This window comes from Zootoca vivipara, chromosome 11 (genome assembly GCF_963506605.1).
Source record: "Zootoca vivipara chromosome 11, rZooViv1.1, whole genome shotgun sequence".
In the NCBI taxonomy this organism is placed as follows: Eukaryota; Metazoa; Chordata; class Lepidosauria; order Squamata; family Lacertidae; genus Zootoca; species Zootoca vivipara.
The window spans coordinates 6,975,111-6,995,873 of record NC_083286.1 but is presented as its reverse complement, the minus strand read 5'-3'; the positions used below and the strand labels follow the sequence as shown (position 1 = coordinate 6,995,873).

General features: G+C 44.7%; 2 protein-coding genes across 4 annotated transcripts in view; both read left to right on the top strand.

Moving 5' to 3' along the window:
- The first annotated feature begins 2,715 nt into the window (after window positions 1-2,715).
- Window positions 2,716-14,726, top strand: QNG1 (Q-nucleotide N-glycosylase 1). The gene is made up of 5 exons (XM_035099704.2): window positions 2,716-2,825; window positions 6,124-6,475; window positions 7,759-8,018; window positions 12,267-12,462; window positions 13,920-14,726. The coding sequence occupies exons 2-5, from the start codon at window positions 6,139-6,141 to the stop codon at window positions 14,150-14,152; spliced, it is 1,026 nt and encodes a 341-aa protein (XP_034955595.1). The 5' UTR covers window positions 2,716-2,825; window positions 6,124-6,138; the 3' UTR covers window positions 14,153-14,726.
- A 3,593-nt stretch (window positions 14,727-18,319) lies between these two features.
- The window catches only part of KIF27 (kinesin family member 27), a 30,419-nt gene continuing 27,975 nt past the window's right edge, over window positions 18,320-20,763 (top strand). For all 3 annotated transcript variants that reach the window (XM_060280081.1, XM_060280082.1, XM_035100090.2), the window contains exons 1-2: window positions 18,320-18,632; window positions 19,390-19,786. In XM_060280081.1, the coding sequence (XP_060136064.1) occupies window positions 19,489-19,786 (298 nt within the window). In that variant the 5' untranslated portion in view covers window positions 18,320-18,632; window positions 19,390-19,488. The remainder of the gene's footprint in view (window positions 18,633-19,389; window positions 19,787-20,763) is intronic.

Sequence of the window (20,763 nt, the reverse complement as noted above, 5' to 3'; positions counted from 1 at the left end):
ACATTTTTGGACTATTAAGTTTTAAGCCATTTGCACTAAGCTCTGTTTAATGGACCTTTAGGTTTTCACAGAAAATGAAACATTTTGCATTAGAGTGTATTTTTAATACCTCTGGTGAAATTCACCAAAAACAAAATACTGTCTTTAGCTGGGTGTTTGCATTTCATGTAGGAGGGAGGAGTTTGGGGTGGGGGGAGGTGTGTCACAGCCAGCATTATGCATCAGGATTTGAGGCTGTTTTGTCCTATTTCTGAACATTTGAGTAAATGGGTCTTTTAATCAGAAGATTTAGGCCCCTGTGTAGCAGTACAGTGGTACCTCAGTTTATGAACTTAATCCGTTCTGGAAGCCCATTCTTAAACCAAAACTCTTAAACAGAGGCTTGCTTTCCCTAGTGAGGCCTATTACCACTGGTACCCTTCCACTGTTCAGATTCTGTTCTTAGACCGAGGTAAAGTTTGCAATCCTGGACACTACTTCCGGTTTTGCGGAGTTTGTTAACCAAATCGTTTGTAAACAGGACTGTTTTTAAACCAAGGTACCACTGTGCTTACTGTACTTTGGCTATGATTTTTAACCAGGGGTGGTACTTTTTGTCAAGGTGCTTATTTTGTCCTAGGATGTTTTCATGATAACAGAGTTTATGTCCCAACAGGTATGGAAGGGATGCTGCAAGCAAATAAATATTTTGCCTCTTCTAAACTTCTTTTAGGGGAAGGGTGGGCAGAAGGCAGATGGGGTATTTTTGCAGTACAGTACTGGAATGGGCTGGTAGCTTTTCCGCTTCCTAAATCGGGCTGCTGAAATTGTGAAAGGGAGAAAAACATGTAAATGTGAGATCTAGTTCAACTACTGAAACCTGTTCAGAATAGTACGTATCCACTCCTATGTTCCTCTTCCCGAGTTCCAGCTGCTGACCTTGATTCTAGTGAAAACCAACTTAGATTCTACCAGAGTGAAGTCTGCTGACTCCTGCTCTAAGGAAATACATTGTAAATGAAACTAAAATGTAGGTATCTTGCAACCATCGTAATAAAGGGCTCCGTTTGATGGCAAGGTTAACATTTCATTAAATGCAACTACAGTACTTCTATCAAAATCCTTCAATTGTTTGTCAGGTTGCGATCCCTTTCTACTAAGAATTCAGTTCTTCCTTGCCCCTACAACCAGGCTTTTGAAGGGTTCGCAAAGGAGTGATATTTTTCTCTCAAAGGGAGGCAAGAATCTTTACAAGTGAAGCCTTTACTGTACTGTAGTGTGAAACAGACTTGCAATGTCGCTATACTAGAATAAATGAGCCTGTTTTCTTGCAGGCTGTTTAGACATTGTCATTTTTTATTTATTAAATGCATATATTATTTAATTTGACGTCCCACCACTATCCCATAGTTAAAAGTTTGATGTGTCCACTTTCAATAGGGCTTCCCCCATGCTAAGAACTGATGTGCTTCAGCATTTGCTCAAATGCAGCAAGTTCCCTTTGGGAACAGTAACTCTTCCAAAGCCTTTTCTGATTGGAGGAAGGAGTCTGGGTATCTACCTAGAAATTCGCAGGTCGAGGAATACAGCCCGCTGCACTTGGCAGTGCAAGGGGTTGGGGTTGGGTTCTTAAAAGTGCCACCAAGTAATGTGCATAGTTGGCACGGGCTATTTAAGCTGATTTTTAAATATATGCAATTCCAGCAATCTTCGAGAAAGTCAAGCTGAGCGAATGATTTGCAGGGACTGGAAGCCCAGAACCCCTTTGATGGGCACAGGGCCAGATTTAGGTTAGATGAAGCCCTAAGCTACTGAAGGTAATAGGGGCCTTTAAATGTCCAGCTGTCCTTTGTCAACAATAAATTGCAGGTTTTTGTGTTGAATATATGCTATGTGGTAATATATGGACATACAGTAATAGGTATCTAAAACCAGTGATATTTTAGGGAGCAAGCTAGCAGGCATCATAGGAGTCTACACAACAGAAAACACTTGCTGCATGTAGGTTTTAATTTATTTGTTTTTTATCTTATATTTCTAAATGTACATATTTTTTCTTTACTTTTTTTGAGGCCCCCAAGAGAGTGGGGCCCTAAGCTATAGCTTGTTTAGCTCATGGGTAGGCAAAGGCCCGGGGCCCAGATCCTGCCCAATTGCCGTCTAAATCCAGCCCGCAGATGGTACGGGAATCAGCATGTTTTCACATGAGTAGAATGTGTCCTTTTATTTAAAATGCATCTCTGGGCTATTTGTGGGGCATAGGAATTCATTCTTTTTTTCTTCTTTTCTTCCAAAATATAGTCTGGTCCCCACAAGGTCTGAGGGAGACAGTGGACTGACTGGCCCCCTGCTGGAAAAGTTTGCTGACCCCTGGCTTAGTTTAGACTAGCGGTGTCCAAACTTTTTTCAAAGAGGGCCAGATTTGATGAAGTGAAGGGCCCTGAGGGCCGGCCAAAGGACCAACCATAGTAGTTGAGCTTTTTTTTTTAGATTGAAGCTGTTGAGCTTTTGGGGGGGAGGTTAAGTTGTCGAGGTTTTTTTTTTTAGGATTTTACCCCAGGAAATAAACGGCCACAGGGGCCAGATTTAACCGACCGGCAGGCCGAATTAGGCCCCCGAAACAGAGGCTGCAGGGAGCTACTTTCGCTTTCCGAGTCAGGCCCGCACGTATGCAAATACGGCTAATTCTGATTGGAGCGTGAGTGTGGGAGGGCTGGTACGAAGGTGGGAAAGGAAGGCATTTGCGCGCGCGGAAGCGGGGCCCGGGGGGGGGGAATCTTGTTGCTCTTCCTGCAACCGAAGTCCAGGTATCGTCTGAACGTGGTCATATCTGGTTGCTTGCGGAGGTAAGGGGGCTTTGAGCGCTCGGAGGCGTTGCGATCTTTGGTTAAGGAGAGGAAAGCGGCGCTGTAACTACGCAAAAGTCACAAATTACGCGCCTGCTGCACCTATTTTCCGCAGGCCTACGGGAGAGCAGCAGGCCTCGCGCGGCCACGTGCGACTCTTCTGCCCCCGACTCGCGCGGAGACCCTCCACTGGCATCCGATTGGGGATGGGAGCGGGAGGGAGGAACGGGTTGGCGGGAAATCGCGCCTTTTTTGGTATTGTCTAAAATGCATGGCTTTGTAAGAGTCCCCAGAAACCGGCAGATCCGCTAGCATTCTGCACCTGTCCTGGCGACCGCTTTGTACAAAGGCTTTTAGATCAACACTTAAAAAAAAAGATAAAATAAGTAGTGAAAAGTCCCCTGGAAAGCGTAGTCATGAGTGAAACCATTAATCTGAAGTAGGCGGTGGTAGAGAGAATAAATAACTGGCATCGCCAGGCGGGGCGGGAAAAGAATCCTGCTGGGAACCCTGCCGGCCAGTGTCGGTAATGCTGGGCTCTATGAGGATAAGTTGGCCAGGGAAGCTAGAAGTAGTGTTGTCTCTTCCTCTCCTCCCAGATTATTAAATAGGTTAGATTGGTGAATGCATTCGCGGATTGGTGAATGCTTCTAGCTGTGAGGGAGCCTTCCCAGACCCGTTGAAAGAGGCGGTTATAGAGCCCAGCATTACCGACACTGGCCGGCAGGGTTCTTAAAAAACATCTTTAGATGCGGCCAATATGGCCAACTATCACCCAGTCTCAAATCTTCCATTCTTGGGCAAGTGGTTGCATAACAACTCCAGGCACGCCTGGAAGAAGCGGACCATTTGGATCCCTTCCAGGCGAGATTCAGGCCTCATCATGGGACTGAAACTGCCTTGGTCGCAGTGATCAATGATCTCCAGCAGGCTAGGGACAAAGGTGAGAGCTGTTTCCTAGTTCTGCTGGATCTCTCAGCAGGTTTTGACACCATCGACCATAATAACATCCTTCTGGACCGTCTAGAGGGCTTGGGAGCTGGGGCGTAGCTGTCAAGTTTTACCTTTTCTCAGGAGGAAGCCTATTCAGCATAAGGGAGTTTCCCTTTAAAAAAAGGGAGAACTTGACAGCTATGAGCTGTCATACAGTGGTTCCGCTCCTTCCCCCTGTGCCGCGTTCAGAAAGTGGTGGTGGAGAATGAGTGTTCGGACCCCTGGGCTCTCACTTGTGGGGTGCCTCAGGGTTCTGTCCTCTCCCCCATGCTTTTTAACATCTACAGCAGCCGCTGGGAGAGATCATCAGGGGGTTTGGGCTTGGTGTTCATCAGTATGCGGATGATACCCAGCTCTACCTCTCTTTCAAGTCAGAACCAGTGAAGGTGGTGAAAGTCCTGTGTGAGTGCCTGGAGGCGGTTGGAGGATGGATGGCAGCTAACAGATTGAGGTTGAATGCTGACAAGACAGAAGTACTATTTTAGGGGGACAGGAGGCGGGCAGGTGTGGAGGGCTCCCTGGTCCTGAATGGGGTAACTGTGCCCCTGAAGGACCAGGTGTGCAGCCTGGGAGTCATTTTGGACTCACAGCTGTCCATGGAGACGCAGGTCAATTCTGTGTCCAGGGCAGCTGTCTATCAGCTCCATCTGGTACGCAGGCTGAGACCCTACCTCCCCGCAGACTGTCTCGCCAGAGTGGTGCATGCTCTAGTTATCTCTCGCTTGGACTACTGCAATGCGCTCTACGTGGGGCTACCTTTGAAGGTGACCTGGAAACTACAACTAATCCAGAATGCAGCAGCTAGACTGGTGACTGGGAGCGGCCACCCAGACCACATAACACCGGTCTTGAAAGACCAACATTGGCTCCCAGTATGTTTCCGAGCACAATTCAAGTGTTGGTGCTGACCTTTAAAGCCTTAAATGACCTTGGTCCAGTATATCTGAAGGAGCGTCTCCACCCCCATCGTTCTGCCCAGACACTGAGGTCCAGCACTGAGGGCCTTCTGGCAGTTACCTCGTTGCGAGAAGCCAAGTTGCAGGGAACCAAGCAGAGGGCCTTCTCGGTGGTGGCGCCCGCCCTGTGGAACACCCTCCCACCAGATGTCAAAGAGAAAAACAACTACCAGATTTTTAGAAGACATCTGAAGGCAGCCCTGTGTAGGGAGGCTTTTAATGTTTAATAGATTACTGTATTTTATTTTTTGTTGGAAGCTGCCCAGAGTGGTTGGGGAAACCCAGCCAGATGGGCGGGGTATAAATAATATATTATTATTATTATTACTATTATTACTATTATTATTATATTGTACGAGAGAAACTGTTGTACAAAAGCTCCCTCAAGTTAAAAGCTTCCCTAAGTGCAAGGAGAAACAAGCTGTTGTAGGCAATGTTCATGCAACAATTGTGGAAGAAGTATCACCTCCTCAGGCATCTGGCTGCATCTCTGTGGGGGACCCTGGATTTATTTACGGGGTTCCAGGTGCTGTGGACGAGTGAAGGGACCTGCTTCCTTTTTTTGTAGAGCTTTTTACTCCGCCTCCTCCTAAATCACAGGCCCTGCTTTGGTTCCTGTGCTCTGAGCTGATAACTAGATAGTACAGAAAGCTGAGCCTGCTATAGGCTATTTCCTTGGAGAGGCTTGGCTGGTTATTTGCTTGACCTTTGAGACTCTCGGATCCAATCAGAAGCTTATTTATTAGATAAGTAAGGGCTGATTCACGCACATTTCACTCAGTGGTGCAAAGAGTTTGTGCTGGAAAGCTTTGTGTCTGTTAGTCACACATCCCTAATCATGGAACAATGAATGTATGTGCTGCTTTTTTTTCTGTATCAGAAATGCAGTATCAGAAATCACTCCCACCCTACCCCCCTAGTTGTTCTTCAAGTATGTTCATTTCCCCTGCACCTTGTGTCCATATGCCTCAAAATCAGCTCAGATTGGAGTGCTGTGTTCCATTTGTGATGTCCCAAAACAATTACACTCAACATACAGGTACCAGAGCAAAATGTGCCCATATGCACAGCCTGCTGAATGGAAAACTGACCAGTGGGAGACATCTAATGCTGTCCATGTGCAAGGTGGTACAGACTTCCACTCAGGGCGTCCTTTTCCTCTCCCTGCCACCAGTGGCCCTTGGTGAACCTGAAAATCTGCTACAGAAGGTTGAGGTGGGCATGGTGGGAGGAAAATAAGGATTGGGGTGTGTGCTTGGGGAGGAGAGAAAGCAGAATTGGTGTTTCTGCTTGCACGATAATTGGATTTCACCCAGATCAGACTAACAGGCAATATTATCTTTACTTAGAACCATAAGAAGACCATGGAGCCATTTTTGAACCCTAAAGAATCTGCCAAATTCATAGCAGAACACAGTAAAGATGTGTACATTGAAGATGATGGTGTACGAAAAGTTGCAGAGATGTTATTTGACAAGGTCTTGGAGAAAGAGTTCAGTGTGGCCGGCTGGAAGTCCTCTCATGAGCTGAACCCTCAAGAGACAAGTGAAGACGCAGTGAACTGGGTGTTTCTTGCCAATACCCTCAATTTTTCCTTTTGGTCTGAGCGTGAAGATTACAAATGTCTGGTGAAGTATAAAGGCAAAACATACAGTGGCTACTGGTCTCTTTGTGCTGCCATCAACAGAGCACTTGATGAGGGTTAGTTCTTAATTTTCAAAATTAAAGAAGAGAATTTGTGGGCAAATAACCTTGATTTTTTTTGGGGGGGGGGTGCAAAGCTCCATTCAAGTCAGCATTTGAAATCTTTGTGTTACTCATTCATCTGCAACTTTAGGTTTGGATCCCAGAGTCACAGGTGTCAGTATCATCAATATTTTAAAAAAGCAGGGCATTTGGTATCTAACTTGCCGTGCTTCAGAACTCCAGTACCAAAGGACCAGAATTAACAATAAGTCACAGGATTTGCCTCCCACAGTCTCTGCACCTGTGGGATAAACCTGAACACTACTGGTGACACTGTGGCCTTTAGGTAGCTTGAGGAGCCTGGAGGCAGGCTGGACTGGCTGGTACATTAGGGAGCTGCTGAGATTGGGCAGCAGCTATCATTCTTAAATTCCTTGCCCTGAATCCTACAATCCGACACAGGAGAGCTCTGGTGAATGACAGAAATGAGTGAGGCAAGAGAGCAAAGAGAAATGATAGTTTGTGGTATGAACAGAGTATTGATAGGAGAGAGGCGAATGCCTATGGGAAGCCTACAAGCAGAGAGTGCCGTAGAAGTGGCTTAGTCGGGTGGGGGAGAGGTAACAGCCTCATTACAAGATCACCAGAAAGCCAGTCGCTCCTGTAATCCAAGGGCGAATCTAAACAAAATATAAGCAATATTTCTTTTAGTAGGGTTGAGGATTCATTTGGAAATCATGAAATAATATTGTTAGCCCGTGGGGACTTTTTGTGATTGGGGATCCAGTACTGGGGGCTGCATAGGCTGCCTAAGTGTTGGGTTAATTAATATTTTGGTGCCTTTGGTAGGGGATGGGTATGCTAGAGCCGCCTTCTACTCTTGCATCGCCCTCCTCAGCGGCTGTGCATAGGAGAGTTAAGTTCTGCTTTGTATTGTTTTTATGTATTTATTGTAATTAAAGTTAGGTGCTTCGAGAAGGTGGAGCTGAAGTTAGAAATGCATCCAATAATAATTACACAATTTGAAGGGGGGGAAATAAAGTTTTTTATTATTAAATAATAGGTTAACTCGGGTTCTGTTTGCAGGCTCAGGCTTTCCATAGGCATCTGTTTGGCAGGAGCAGGATGCTGGGCAAGGTGGGCCTCTAGCATAATATGGAAGTAAACAGTTTAGTTGCTGTAATAATGCGATCAACGGTAAACTTTGCAATTCTGTAGCTGGGGATATAAATAAATAGAGCTTCATCTATTACTGTATGGTTGTTACTGTTCCTTGTTGTTGTTTTTGCTTTCTGAAGGAATACCCATTACTAGCGCTTCATATTATGCCACTATGACCCTGGAGCAAGTGAAACATGTCTTTCGCTCGGACACAGAGGTTCCCATGCCTTTAATCGAGGAGAGACATCGGGTGTTGAATGAGACCGGGACAGTACTCCTGGAGAAATTTGGAGGTTCTTTCCTCTCATGCGTTAAGAAAAGTGGGAAAAGTGCCCAGAAATTACTACAGCTAATAGTAGAAAATTTCCCATCTTTTAGAGATGAAGCTTCATTTCAGGTATTTTTTTTATTTTTATTACAGTTGCTTTCTTATTTTTTGTACAGAATGTAATTCAAAGTGGTTTACAAAAAGCAATACCTACATTAAAAACCAGCTCAGAACTAAAAGAGAGTAAAAGCTAAAAACACATTCAGATTTATAAAAAGACAGGATTAAAACATTCCACTAACTGAAGGGAAGCCGCTTCAGGACAGGACACCACTAAATATTGTGAGAATGATGCTTACCTGTCTCTTGCCAGGGTGGCAACCATCACTCATGGATCTACTCTAATTTTCAATGTAGAAAATTTTCTCTTCTAAATATTCATAACTTGCCATTGCAAAGAGACACCATTCTTCTCTGGGGAAATAAAATGCAAACACTGTTAAATGTTAGGGATTGGTACCACTGTATTCTGCTCTGCTCAGGCCTCACCTGGAGTACTGTGTCCAGTTCTGGGCACCACAGTTCAAGAAGGATAATGAGGAGCTGGAACGTGTCCAGAGGAGGGCAACCAAAATGGTCAAAAGCCTGGAAACAATGCCTTATGAGGAACGGCTTAGGGAGCTGGGTATGTTTAGCCTGGAGAAGAGAGGGTTAAGGGGTGATATGATAGCCATGTTCAAATATATAAAATGATGTCATACAGAGGAGGGAGAAAGGTTGTTTTCTGCTGCTCCAGAGAAGCAGACTCGGAGCAATGGATTCAAACTACAAGAAAGAAGATTCCACCTAAACATTAGGAAGAACTTCCTGACAGTAAGAGCTGTTTGGCAGTGGAATTTGCTGCCAATGAGTGTGGTGGAGTCTCCTTCTTTGGAGGTCTTTAAGCAGAGGCTTGACAGCCATATGTCAAGAATGCTTTGATGGTGTTTCCTGCTTGGCAGGGGGTTGGACTGGATGGCCCTTGTGGTCTCTTCCAATTCTATGATTTCATTGACTTCACAAAACAGTGGCTCTTCTCAGACATCACACCAGGCAATTACATGTTCTAAGTGTAGTTTAGAACCCAAACAACGGCTTTGGGCTTTCAAATAGTCAGGAAACCATGGTTGAGAGCTGCTTGTTTGCTTTGCTTTTCTGTCTACACAGCAGTCTTGTATCTAGGAGCCTCAGGAGCCATATCTGGTTTGTTGGCATAAATCAGTTTAGGGTTACATGCAAATAGGGTCAAACTATGTCTTAGCTGAGAGAGGAGATTGAGGCCGCTTTCTTTTTCGTCTGGTTCTCCTGCTGTTCTTGCATTGCTGTGAGCGAAGTGTGTTGTCTGAACTTTGCCTTATAGTTTTTCTTGCTGCAGAGAAACCATAAGCTGTAAGCTATCTTGTTCTTAGTTTACAGATCATGGTTTCTTTGGAGAAGTCAAACGACAAGTCTTGGTTCAGATGACGCCATAAGCCAAACCATGGCATAGCTCACAGAAGCTCAGTAACAGTAGAAGCAAAGAACTAACAATATCTTCTCTGAGAGCCTCTATGCATTTGTGTTTACTTTCAGCTGCAGCTTGCTTTAGTGTTAACATGCAAACTGAGTCGTGGTGTTTTGAAAGCTCACTTTAAACCATGCTTTCTGATTTGCTAGTGAAACACAAACTCTGGTTTGTTAGTTCACACTTCACACTAAACCATAATTACAATGCAATCCTATGCATGTCTACTCAAAAGTAAGTAATAGTGAGCTGGGGATTTTCTCCCATGTAGAGTATTACAGACACACACACACACACACACACACACACACAGAGATATTACTTCAGTGTGCAAACAACATGGGTTGTATAGTATATTCTGGTTACCATGTGACTTGGAAGATCTTGGCTAAATAACATAATATATTAAAATGTAGTAATTTGTTTTCAGTGTCCATGGATTTAAACACTTGACTATGGCTGCTGCGTATTCAGCTACAACAGGCATCCCCAAACTTCGTCACTCCAGATGTTTTGGCCTACAACTCCCATGATCCCTAGCTAACAGGACCAGTGGTCAGGGATGATGGGGATTGTAGTCCAAAACATCTGGAGGGCCGAAGTTTGGGGATGCCTGAGCTACAATATCATTTGTCATTCTTGTATTCTTTAACTTGAGACTTAAAGTGTCAGTTCAGAATCCTTGTCCTGCCAAATGTATGCAGTTGTTACTTATTTGCATAGTAGTTTGTTACATTGAACTGTCTGAACTTTTTGTTTGTAAAGTTTTAGGTCTTTTTAAAATGCAGAATTTAAGGTCCCTTAAGGGTTTTAAAAATCCAGTGTTCTCTAAAAGCAACAGTAGTCAACAACAACCTCTGTAATAGAAATAAGTTCTCTTGTCTTTATACAATTGGACTGTAACTTTCTAAGGGAGAGTCGTTGGCTATTTTATCCTACCCGGTTACATGTTCTGAAGGAAGACCAAATTTTCACCACTCTTCTAACAAGATGGATGCTAGTATCTGTTCGCATTGTCAACACAGTTGCCTTGGCAACAGATTGAGATATTGCAGAGATTTGCAGTATCAAGAAGGGGTGTGAGATGAGATTTAGGTGGTGAAAATGAATTAGATTTCACCACTTTAGTAAGAATGCATACTAGAACATGGTAAATTTATTAGAATTACATACTAATCCTAAAAATAATTATATTGAAGCAAGTTCTGTTTATTTCCATGGGATTTCTATGTATCTGTTTTGAGACGTAGCCATAGATTTTCTGCTCATTTTACGAGGTGGTATATGAGATCTCAGCCTGTGACAGCAGCTGAAAACTATTATTCACCTGAGGGATCTATGAAAAAATAAACAAAATAAAGTATTAGTTCCAATATGTAATTTTGGTTGTGTATAATTTTGATTTGCATATTACTTCAATGAACTTGCTTCTCAAATCATCCTAGTCAATGGATAAATATTACTTTTATATTGTTATGAAAATGTTTACATTTAGCAATGTAATGAATCATTTCATGCTGGTGACATAGTATGGTGACGTACTAATGTTAACAGTTGTGCTGAATATATCTTAACCACATCTCATGCATTATAAGTAAACCATTAATAGTTTTGAGGTTGTTAGCCCCAGTGCAGAAGCCCCAGTGAAATCTACACACAGAAGTGTTATTATTTGCTGGATTGGAATGTCGGGTATAAATCAATCATGCATTTTATCATCTGCACTGGTGAAATGTACACATTCAATGGCTTGGCTAGTTTGCCCTATGCTATTTTGCAAAAAATTAATTAAAAGTGAAACATAAATTATAGAAGTATAATATTGTAACAAAAATTCTGGTTTTTTTTCTTGATTAGAGCTGCATCAGGGCACAAATGTTTTGGAGTTGTTTCTTATTGCATTGTTCGTTATAGTTTTTTAAAGATTGGAGCTTTTGTAAATTTTGCAGCACACTAACAAAAAGCAAGAAAAGCATACATCATCATCAAAATCCAGAGTTGGGCAATGCATTTTAGTAGGACCAATCAAAACGTTGCAAAATAGTGCTTGAGCTTTTAAGTTATTTATAACTCTTCTCTTCGAGAAACATGTTGCTTCAAATGAAATCCAATATATGTATAAAGATATATATAGAATCCAGAAATATACTGATGTTTGGAGATTTACAAAAATAATCCAGTGTAGAGAACAGATTGCAAACATTAATATATCAGCACAGCCCTTTGCCAAAAATGCAAAATCCCTGAAATAACTGAAGTAAATATGTTTATCAATGTATAAAGCAGGCATGGCCAAACCTGGCCCTCCAGCTGTTTTGGGACTACAATTCCAATCATCCCTGACCACTGGTCCTGTTAGCTAGGGATGATGGGAGTTGTAGTCCCAAAACAGCTGGAGGGCCAAGTTTGGCCATGCCTTGTACAAAGTGTGCATAAAGTCTATGATTCTTACCTGCACCTAGAGCTTTGGCAGGGCATTGCAGCAGCAGCTCCTACTGTTGAAGAGGATTTCTTTATTATTGAACTGGGCAAAAGATTCCTGCATAGCAGGGGGCTGGGCTAGAAGACCCTCTTGGTCCCTCCCAACTCTATGATTCTACAACATTTATATTGCACTCCACAACCAGATTAGAAGCCAGTGTACGTGACTAAGTGCTGTTGTAATGCAAGTGAAGCATCCAGTTCTAGTTAATAATCTAGCCCCACCCTCTTTTGGAGTCACTGCGGTTTCCAGGCAGTTTTCAGAGAGATATCTCAACATGCACCTATGCTGCAACTTGTCGAAAAGAATCCTAAAGTATTATAATGGTGTATATTTTTTCTTTGCCTATCAGGGTAGAAAGGTGGCTTTCTACAAACGGGCGCAGATTCTTGTGGCTGACACTTGGAGTGTCCTGGAAGGAAAAGGAGATGGCTGCTTCAGTGATATTTCCAGTGTGACTATATTTGCTGATTATAGAATACCACAGGTGCTTGTTCACTTGGGAGCAATGAAATATTCTGATGAACTAATGAAAAAACTCAAGGAAGGTATGAAACCATTCAGGATCATAAAAAATGTAATATTTGAGAATTTTTGGAAATAGCTTTTTGTTTACTGTATGGGGATGCGGGACACAAATCTTTGTAGTGGTGCTCAAAATATAGGCCAAGTCCTATTAAGGTAAAGGGGCCCCTGACCATTAGAAGATAAATCTGCCTGTTTTATAGAGTTTTACAGAAATAAATGTAATGTTTCATAACACTTTCGTTCTCCATCCCCGATCTGCCTCTCTTTCTGTGAAATTCTCTATAAAACAGGCAGATTTATCTTCTTAATACAACCCTTCAGTTCTCTATAAAGAATGGCATCATGTTATACATACAGTTGGACATACACATGCCGTACTGCAGGGGTGGCCAACTCCCAAGAGATTGCGATCTACTGACAGAGTTAAAAACTGGCAGTGATCTACCCCCTTTTGGGGAGTTCAGGTCAAAGTTGTTGAGCTTTTTTTAGGAAGGAGGAAGGGGGTTGGCCCAAAGTTGTTGAGTTTTTCCAGGGAGGAGGTAAAATTTTGAGCCTTTTTTAGGGGAGCCACAGTTGTTCAGCTTCTTTGGGAGGAGCCAGTGATCTACCACAGACGTCCAGTGATCTACCGGTAGATCACGATCTACCTGTTGGACATGCCTGCCGTACTGCATCTGAGGCCATTCCTGAAAATGCCTCAACTTTTTACAGCATCTTGTGGGGGGATGCAATAAGAAGCAGGAACTTGGGAACTATTCCCAGTTCTTTGGATCCTATATCCAAGTTATTTTTTCACTTACTTGGAAGGTTGGATATAGACAGGAATGTTGAGTGTGAAGCATATGTGGTGGGTCTGTTAATGAATCCTAACGGCACTGACAGTTCTTCAGACCATGGGCCAAATGATCTTTAGAGCTCCCACTCCCATTCTCACAGAAGGCGTGTACTGTAACAGTATTAAAAATATATTTTTATATCTCCCCAGATACTTCATTTACTACATTGCAATTAAGATGGGTGCTATTTATAAGGAGAGGACCTGGCTTGCTCTTGGACATGGACCACATTGTTAAACTCTTTTGCTAAATGTATCACCACCTATCTTAGGCTATGTACACGTTAGTGGTTTAGGTTGTTTCCCCTTCTGCATTTCAAGTTGTATTTGCATGTTGCTGTACACCCTAGAGAGGAGGCACCCTCTCCTGTGCATTATCTGTTTTACCCAGGCATGCACAGACACATGTACCAGCAGTGGGAGTGCACTAGAGCCAGAGCAAACAGTAATGTGTACACAGCTTGTCAGGTTTGCATTGAATATAATATAACCTGAATTATCCTGATTAAAGTTGAAAGCATTAGAAATGCCATATATATATATATATATATATAAGTGCTGTGTACCGCAGGTACTGGTAGGTTTAATATTCTGAGTGTCCTACCTCTTCTGTTTTACTAATTTTATATTACTCTCCTGTAGGGCACGTGTTCCAGTCTGGAGACTATCAGGAAGTGGAAATCCGAGGTTGCTCTATTTGGTGTTGTGATCTCATTTGCAATCACTTGCTGGAGCTTTACAAAAAGAAAGGCAAGAACATGGAAGAGAAGATCAATGCAGTTCTCCTTGATTATTATCTATGGGACTATGCACGGGATCATCGGGAAGATATGAAGGGAATTCCTTTCCATCGTACACGTTGCATATATTACTGAATACTATTTTAATGAATGAGGATAAAGTATAGTATCAAAAGTCTAGATGCTGAGTTGTGCCAAGTAGTGTAGTCCCATTGAAATCAGTAAGACTTGAGTTAGTCATGACTCATTTAATTGCTAAGTTTGACTCTTGATCCAGCCCAATAATTGTTTTGTATACAAACTTGCAAAGAGTAAATTGAGAGCACTTATCATGTATTTTTCAGGCTCTGCTCTTTTAATAGCTATTATGCACACTAGCTGTATTACAGGAAAGGTATTTTCTCGTAATTTTTACACTACTGTATTCTCTTGCTGCTTTGGTTGCTTTGTTTCAAGCGCGCCTGAGTCTAATTGATAAAAGTTTCTATTTCTGTTTCAGCAATATTTTTGTATTCAGATCAATAAAGAAAATGGTGTGGAATAATATAAAACATAATTCTGGATTATATCCCATAATATACCAATAAGCTGAATATGGCATTGTAAATGCTTCTTCAAATGAATCACCTGTGTGCTTGTGCATATATGCATACATACCGGTATGCCTCATACCTTCTTGCTGAATTAAAACCACCAAGTTTTATTTTTATGTAAAGCATGTTTGTTTTAGCCCCAGGCCCGGCTCTAGGTGTAATCCCGGTGGCGCAGGGCGCCAGGGTGCCGGGCCGGCAGGGAGGGGTGCTGGCGGCAAAGCCGTGCTGCACGCTGCGAGGGTGGGGGCACCGGAGCGATCTCAGCGCCAGGGCGCCCGACCTGCTTGAGACGGCCCTGTTTAGCCCATATCCCAGTGGATTCCAGGATGCTTTATAGCAGGGGTCCCCAAACTACGGCCCCCGGGCCGGATGCGGCCCAATCGGCCTTCCAATCCGGCCCGCGACGACTCCCGCCGCCCGCTCTCACGGCGCGCGGCGCAGCGACGATCTAAAAATTCGGCAAAAAATCGCCGAAAATCCTTTGTGCGCATGCGTATGGGCCTCTCCCGACCCGGAAGAGGTCATTTCTGGTGCACTTCCGTGTCGGGGGAGGCCTATACGCATGCGCACAAGCGATTTTTGGCGATTTTTTCCCGCCCGTGCGTGTGCGCATGCGCACGGGCGCGCACTCCCCCGCCCTCCGGCCCGCTGCGCGCGCACTCCCCTGCCCTCCGGCCCACCGCGCGGTCGGCGCGGCGGGCACCGGCCCGCCGCACAGTAAGTCTGGGGACCCCTGCTTTATAGCATATATATTGACTTTTAAAGACAAAGCTAATGAAAAGGCTAATGATACCTGAAGATACAGGAGTTGGTACCTTCTGCATGCAAAGCATGCGTTCTACCCCCTGATTTATAGCCTCACGACTCACCCTTACAAGGATGCAAATGAAGACAATTGTACGTTGCTGCATGTAAGGGTCTTCAGATGGATACCTTCTGAGACCTGAAGAAGTCCCTGTTGCCGCGGCACATGTGAGTCAGAGCAGCCATATGCCTACGTGGAGCACCTGTGGTCTAAACCACTGAGTCTCTTGGGCTTATCGATCAGAAGGTTGGCGGTTCGAATCTCTGCGACGGGGTGAGCTCCCGTTGCTCTGTCCTGGCTCCTACCAACATACCGTAGCAGTTCGAAAGCACGCCAATGCAAGTGGATAAATAGGTATTGCTGCAGCAGGAAGGCAAACTGTGTTTCCGTGCGTTCTGGTTTCCGTCACGGTGTCCCGTTGCACCAAAAGCGGTTTAGTCATGCTGGCCACATGACCCGGAAAGCTGTCTCTGGACAAACGCTGGCTCCCTCGGCCTGAAAGCAAGATGAATGCCGCAACCCCATAGTTGCCTTTGACTAGACTTAACCGTCCAGGGGTCCTTTACCTTTATGTGGAGCATCTCCACATAAAGCGGGGGGAGCCTGGGCAAGCCCCTCGCTCCTGGAACCAGTAGAGCATAGGCTGCTTGTACAGGAGTCTGGCCGCTTCTTACACTGGCTAAACACGCAGCTGGCAGAGACATGAGCTGGCAGAGTTGTGAGAGTCCTAGGCAGCTTCACACAACGCTGCTTCCTCTTTTGGTGGGTGAGGAAGGCAGCCTGCCGAAGCCGGAATGGGGGCCATTTAGGCCTAGTGCATAAACATCCAGCAATGGCTCCAGTTAAGCCCTGCCATGGCTGGCCCACCCCTGAGGCCATAGCTGTCAAGTTTCCCCTTCTCTCGTGAGGAAACCTATTCAGTATAAGGGAATTTCCCTTAAAAAAGGGGGAGAACTTGACAGCTATGCCTGAGGCAAGGAGGTCATAGAATCATAGAGTTGGAAGAGACCACAAGGGCCATCCAGTCCAACCCCCTGCCAAGCAGGAAACACCATCAAAGCATTCTTGACATGGCTGTCAAGCCTCTGCTTAAAGACCTCCAAAGAAGGAGACTCCACCACACTTCTTGGCAGCAAATTCCACTGTCGAACAGCTCTTACTGTCAGGAAGTTCTTCCTAATGTTTAGGTGGAATCTTCTTTCTTGTAGCTTGAATCCATTGCTCCGTGTCCGCTTCTCTGGAGCAGCAGAAAACAACCTTTCACCCTCCTCCATATGACATCCTTTTATATATTTGAACATGGCTATCATATCACCCCTTAACCTTCTCTTCTCCAGGCTAAACATACCCAGCTCCCTAAGCCGTTCCTCATAAGGCATTGTTTCCAGGCCTTTGACCATTTTGGTTGCCCTCCTCTGGACACGTTCCAGCTTGTCAGTATCCTTCTTGAACTGTGGTGCCCAGAACTGGACACAGTACTCCAGGTGAGGTCTGACCAGAGCAGAATACAGTGGTACTATTACTTCCCTTGATCTAGATGCTATACTCCTATTGATGCAGCCCAGAATTGCATTGGCTTTTTTAGCTGCTGCAGCACACTGTTGACTCATGTCAAGTTTGTGGTCTACCAGGACTCCTAGATCCTTTTCACATGTACTGCTCTCAAGCCAGGTGTCACCCATCCTGTATTTGTGCCTTTCATTTTTTTGCCCAAGTGTAGTACCTTACATTTCTCCTTGTTAAAATTCATCTTGTTTGCTTTGGCCCAGTTGTCTAATCTGTTAAGGTCATTTTGAAGTGTGATCCTGTCCTGTCCTGTCCTCTGGGGTATTAGCCACCGCTCCCAATTTGGTGTCATCTGCAAACTTGCTCAGGATGCCCTCAAGCCCATCATCCAAGTCATTGATAAAGATGTTGAATAAGACTGGGCCCAAGACAGAACCCTGTGGCACCCCACTAGTCCCTACTCTCCAGGATGAAGAGGAGCCATTGATGAGCACCCTTTGGGTTCAGTCAGTCAGCCAGTTACAAATCCATTGAATTGAATCCATTGACAAATGCATTGTCTAGCCCACATTTTACCAGCTTCTTTACAAGAATATCATGGGGCACCTTGTTAAAGGCCTAGCTGAAATCAAGATAGGCTACATCCACAGCGTTCCCTTCATCTACCAGGTTTGTAATTCTGTCAAAGTGGTCAGGTGGCAAGATCCATAGGGGCGGCAGCAGCAGCAGATCCCAATGTCAATCTTCCGCCCTTGTCCTGATATGTGGGTCGTCCCTCACGCCTTCTTCCCTGATGGGGAACCCACTTTGGGGTCCGCCTTGGGTGCCAAAGCCTTAGGCCGGCCTTGAGCCCTTCACGACTGTGAATGGCCATCCGTGGATACCACAAAATGTTCCTGTTGCCTCAGATACGGCCAGGGTCAAGTGCTTGGGCCGGTTCCATGGGCGAATCTAGTATATTTGTTGGGGGGAGGCAAAAAATTGTTGAGCTTTTTTGGGGGGGGAGATAGGGGGGCAGGCCTCTGGTGGGGGGCGGGCAGAGAACCTGAGTTAATATGGAGTGTTTTTCATGCTTTTCGATAGGCCTAGTGCATAAACATCCAGCAATGGCTCCAGTGGCTTTTGACGGCCCGCCGCCTTGAGCATTGTTTGAACTATGGAAAGGCGGCATACAAATAAAATGATGACGAATGACGACGATGATGATGAAAGGAGAATCCGAGCGGCAAGGCAAACCGCGCGGCCTCGGCGGGAAACGCGGCTTGCGCCTGCAGGGGGCGCTGCGCTCCGGAGGGCCGCCGCGAGAAGAAGGCGGCGCCGCTCTTGAGGGAGCCGCCGGCTGCCAGTCGCCAGCGAGAGAGGCCCGCTCGGTTGCCTAGCGACCGGTGTAAACAAACGTGGGAGCGGGGCGGGCGTGTGGAAGCCGCGGATCTTTGCCGGGGGAGGGAAGGAGGGCGGTTTCGCTCGGGTGGCGGACGCGGCGCCCGCTCCTCCTCCTCGTCACGCCAGCAGCTCAGGCTCCGTGGCAGCGGCGGCCGGAAAGGGGTCGCTCCCGCCTGCCCCACGGCGAGGGGGTGGGCGAGGAGAGGCGCGTCTCGCTCGACTGAGAGTTTCCGAGTTCATCCTTCCCTGTACGCAAAGGCCAGCTGCTGCGTTTCTCCTCCCGTTCGCTCTGACGGGCGGCGCGGGGATTGCAGCCCGACGGCGAGAGGCAACTATCCCAACTTTTGTTTTGGGTCATTTTAGTAACTTCTTCAGCGCTTGCTTGGGAGCGAGCCCTCTTAGCCACTTTGGGGAGGGCGGGAATCTTACTTCTGAATAAACAGGCCTAGATAGGTTCGGGCTGTAAAGGATCATCTTTAGGCTGTGGAAGACTCTTGTGAAAGAATGAATTTTGCAAACTGTGTTTTATTCTTTGCGTGGTCTGTTGCATCCGCTTGCCCATTAATATTATGCTGTTTATTGGTTGCATATAGACAATGTTTCATACATGAACTTTGGGGGGGGGCGCATGCTCCCAACTCGACCCCCACCACCCCACAAAAGAGGTAGTTTAGGAGGGAGTGGAAGACCGGAGTGCCTGGCAGTGCTCTGGTCCATGGGGTCATAAAGAGTCGGACACGACTAAACAACAATAAGGCGAGAGATGGTGACTTTGTGTGATTCTGGGTCTCCCCAGTCCTGTTTGTATGGAATGCAATCTAGCATGATTGCACACACACACATACGTTTAATTCCTGTGGCTATTATATATGCATAACAGGTGGGAGTTCAACAGGTCGTGGCTCTTGACAGCGTTTAGAAAAATGTTCCTCTGTCAAAGTTCTGTTTGGGTTTTATTGGTCTCAAGCAATTCTGGGATATAAAATGAGAGAAGATGCTACTTTTGCATAACTTTTCTGAGCAGTTCTTCATTACAGGTAAGAGAAAAGTAATCTCTAAAATGTTGCTCTTTGTTCCCCGTTAAGTGCTGAAGACCGAGAATGTAATGAAGACAGAAATAAAAAGAAACTCTCTCAAAGTGAAGTTTGCAAAGTGAGCGGGAATTGCTTCACACACAAGCTGCAATGGAAGAGATTCCAGTTAAAGTAGCAGTAAGAATAAGACCTCTACTTTCAAAAGAAGTGCTTCACAACCATCAAGTATGTGTGAGGTTAATCCCAAATACTCAGCAGATTATTATCGGAAAGGACCGAGTTTTCACTTTTGATTTTGTTTTTGGAAAACACTCAACCCAAGATGAAGTGTACACAACATGTATTAAGCCATTGGTGGCATCTTTGATAGAAGGGTATAATGCTACCGTTTTTGCCTATGGACAGACGGGCTCTGGAAAGACTTACACTATTGGAGGAGGTCATGTTGGTATGTGTTTGAAACCTTATATTTTATGATGATTTAATCATAGTTTTCTTGCAATGTTATTTTATGTTTCACCATTGGTAAAGAGACAATAAGGAAACTTCTGCATAAACTGCATAATCTATTGATATGTGTTGCGTGTTGGTTTTTTTTACTTCTCTTCCTCTTGAAAAAGACATAGCCAAAACTCTTCCTCTAAAATGTGCTTTTTCTGTTATGCAGTGCAAAGAGTACAGCAGTCTGCCTGTACTCCTTATCAGTTAGATTTTAGGGAACATAATAGGTTTGTGATAGGTGGTCTACCTCCTGGCTTTCAATATTACGATTTCAAGTTGTACTGATGTGAAGCTGTGCCATAGGTAACAACCACAAAGTAATATGGTGTTTGTGCCAGTCATTGTCCATAAGGATGCAGAAGGAAGTATCATTGTCAGGTCATTCTGTGCTATGGTGTCACGTGACATTTTAAAAAATGCATTGGCAGTACCACAGTTTATTCATCTATTAAATTTATATCTCTCCCTTCCTCCCAGAGGTTATAACAATGAACACTACCCACTTTGTACATTTCAGCAATTTATTCATTTGCTGAAGAAATTGGGAAAAATCATATTGTGTCAAATTAAATTCTGTTAAATTAAGCCATAAAGTTTGTACTCACTTTCTAACTACACACCTGCAGGCGATTTGGATAGTACCAATTTGATCTTGAATACAGACATAGGAATATAGCTAACTGCCTCATACAGAGTGAGACAATTGGATTGTCTTGCTCAGAATGGTCTATGCTGACTGGTAGCAGCTCTCCTGAGTTTCAGACAGGATTCTTTAAGAGTCCCGTCTGGAGATGCCAAGGATTGAGCCAGGAACCGTCTGCATGCAAAACACATGTTCTCCCATTGCTCTAAGGGTCTTGGTTGTTTTTGTATCATGACTAAAAGTCAGAAATGCTGGCTTTTAAAAAAACAAAACACCGTGGG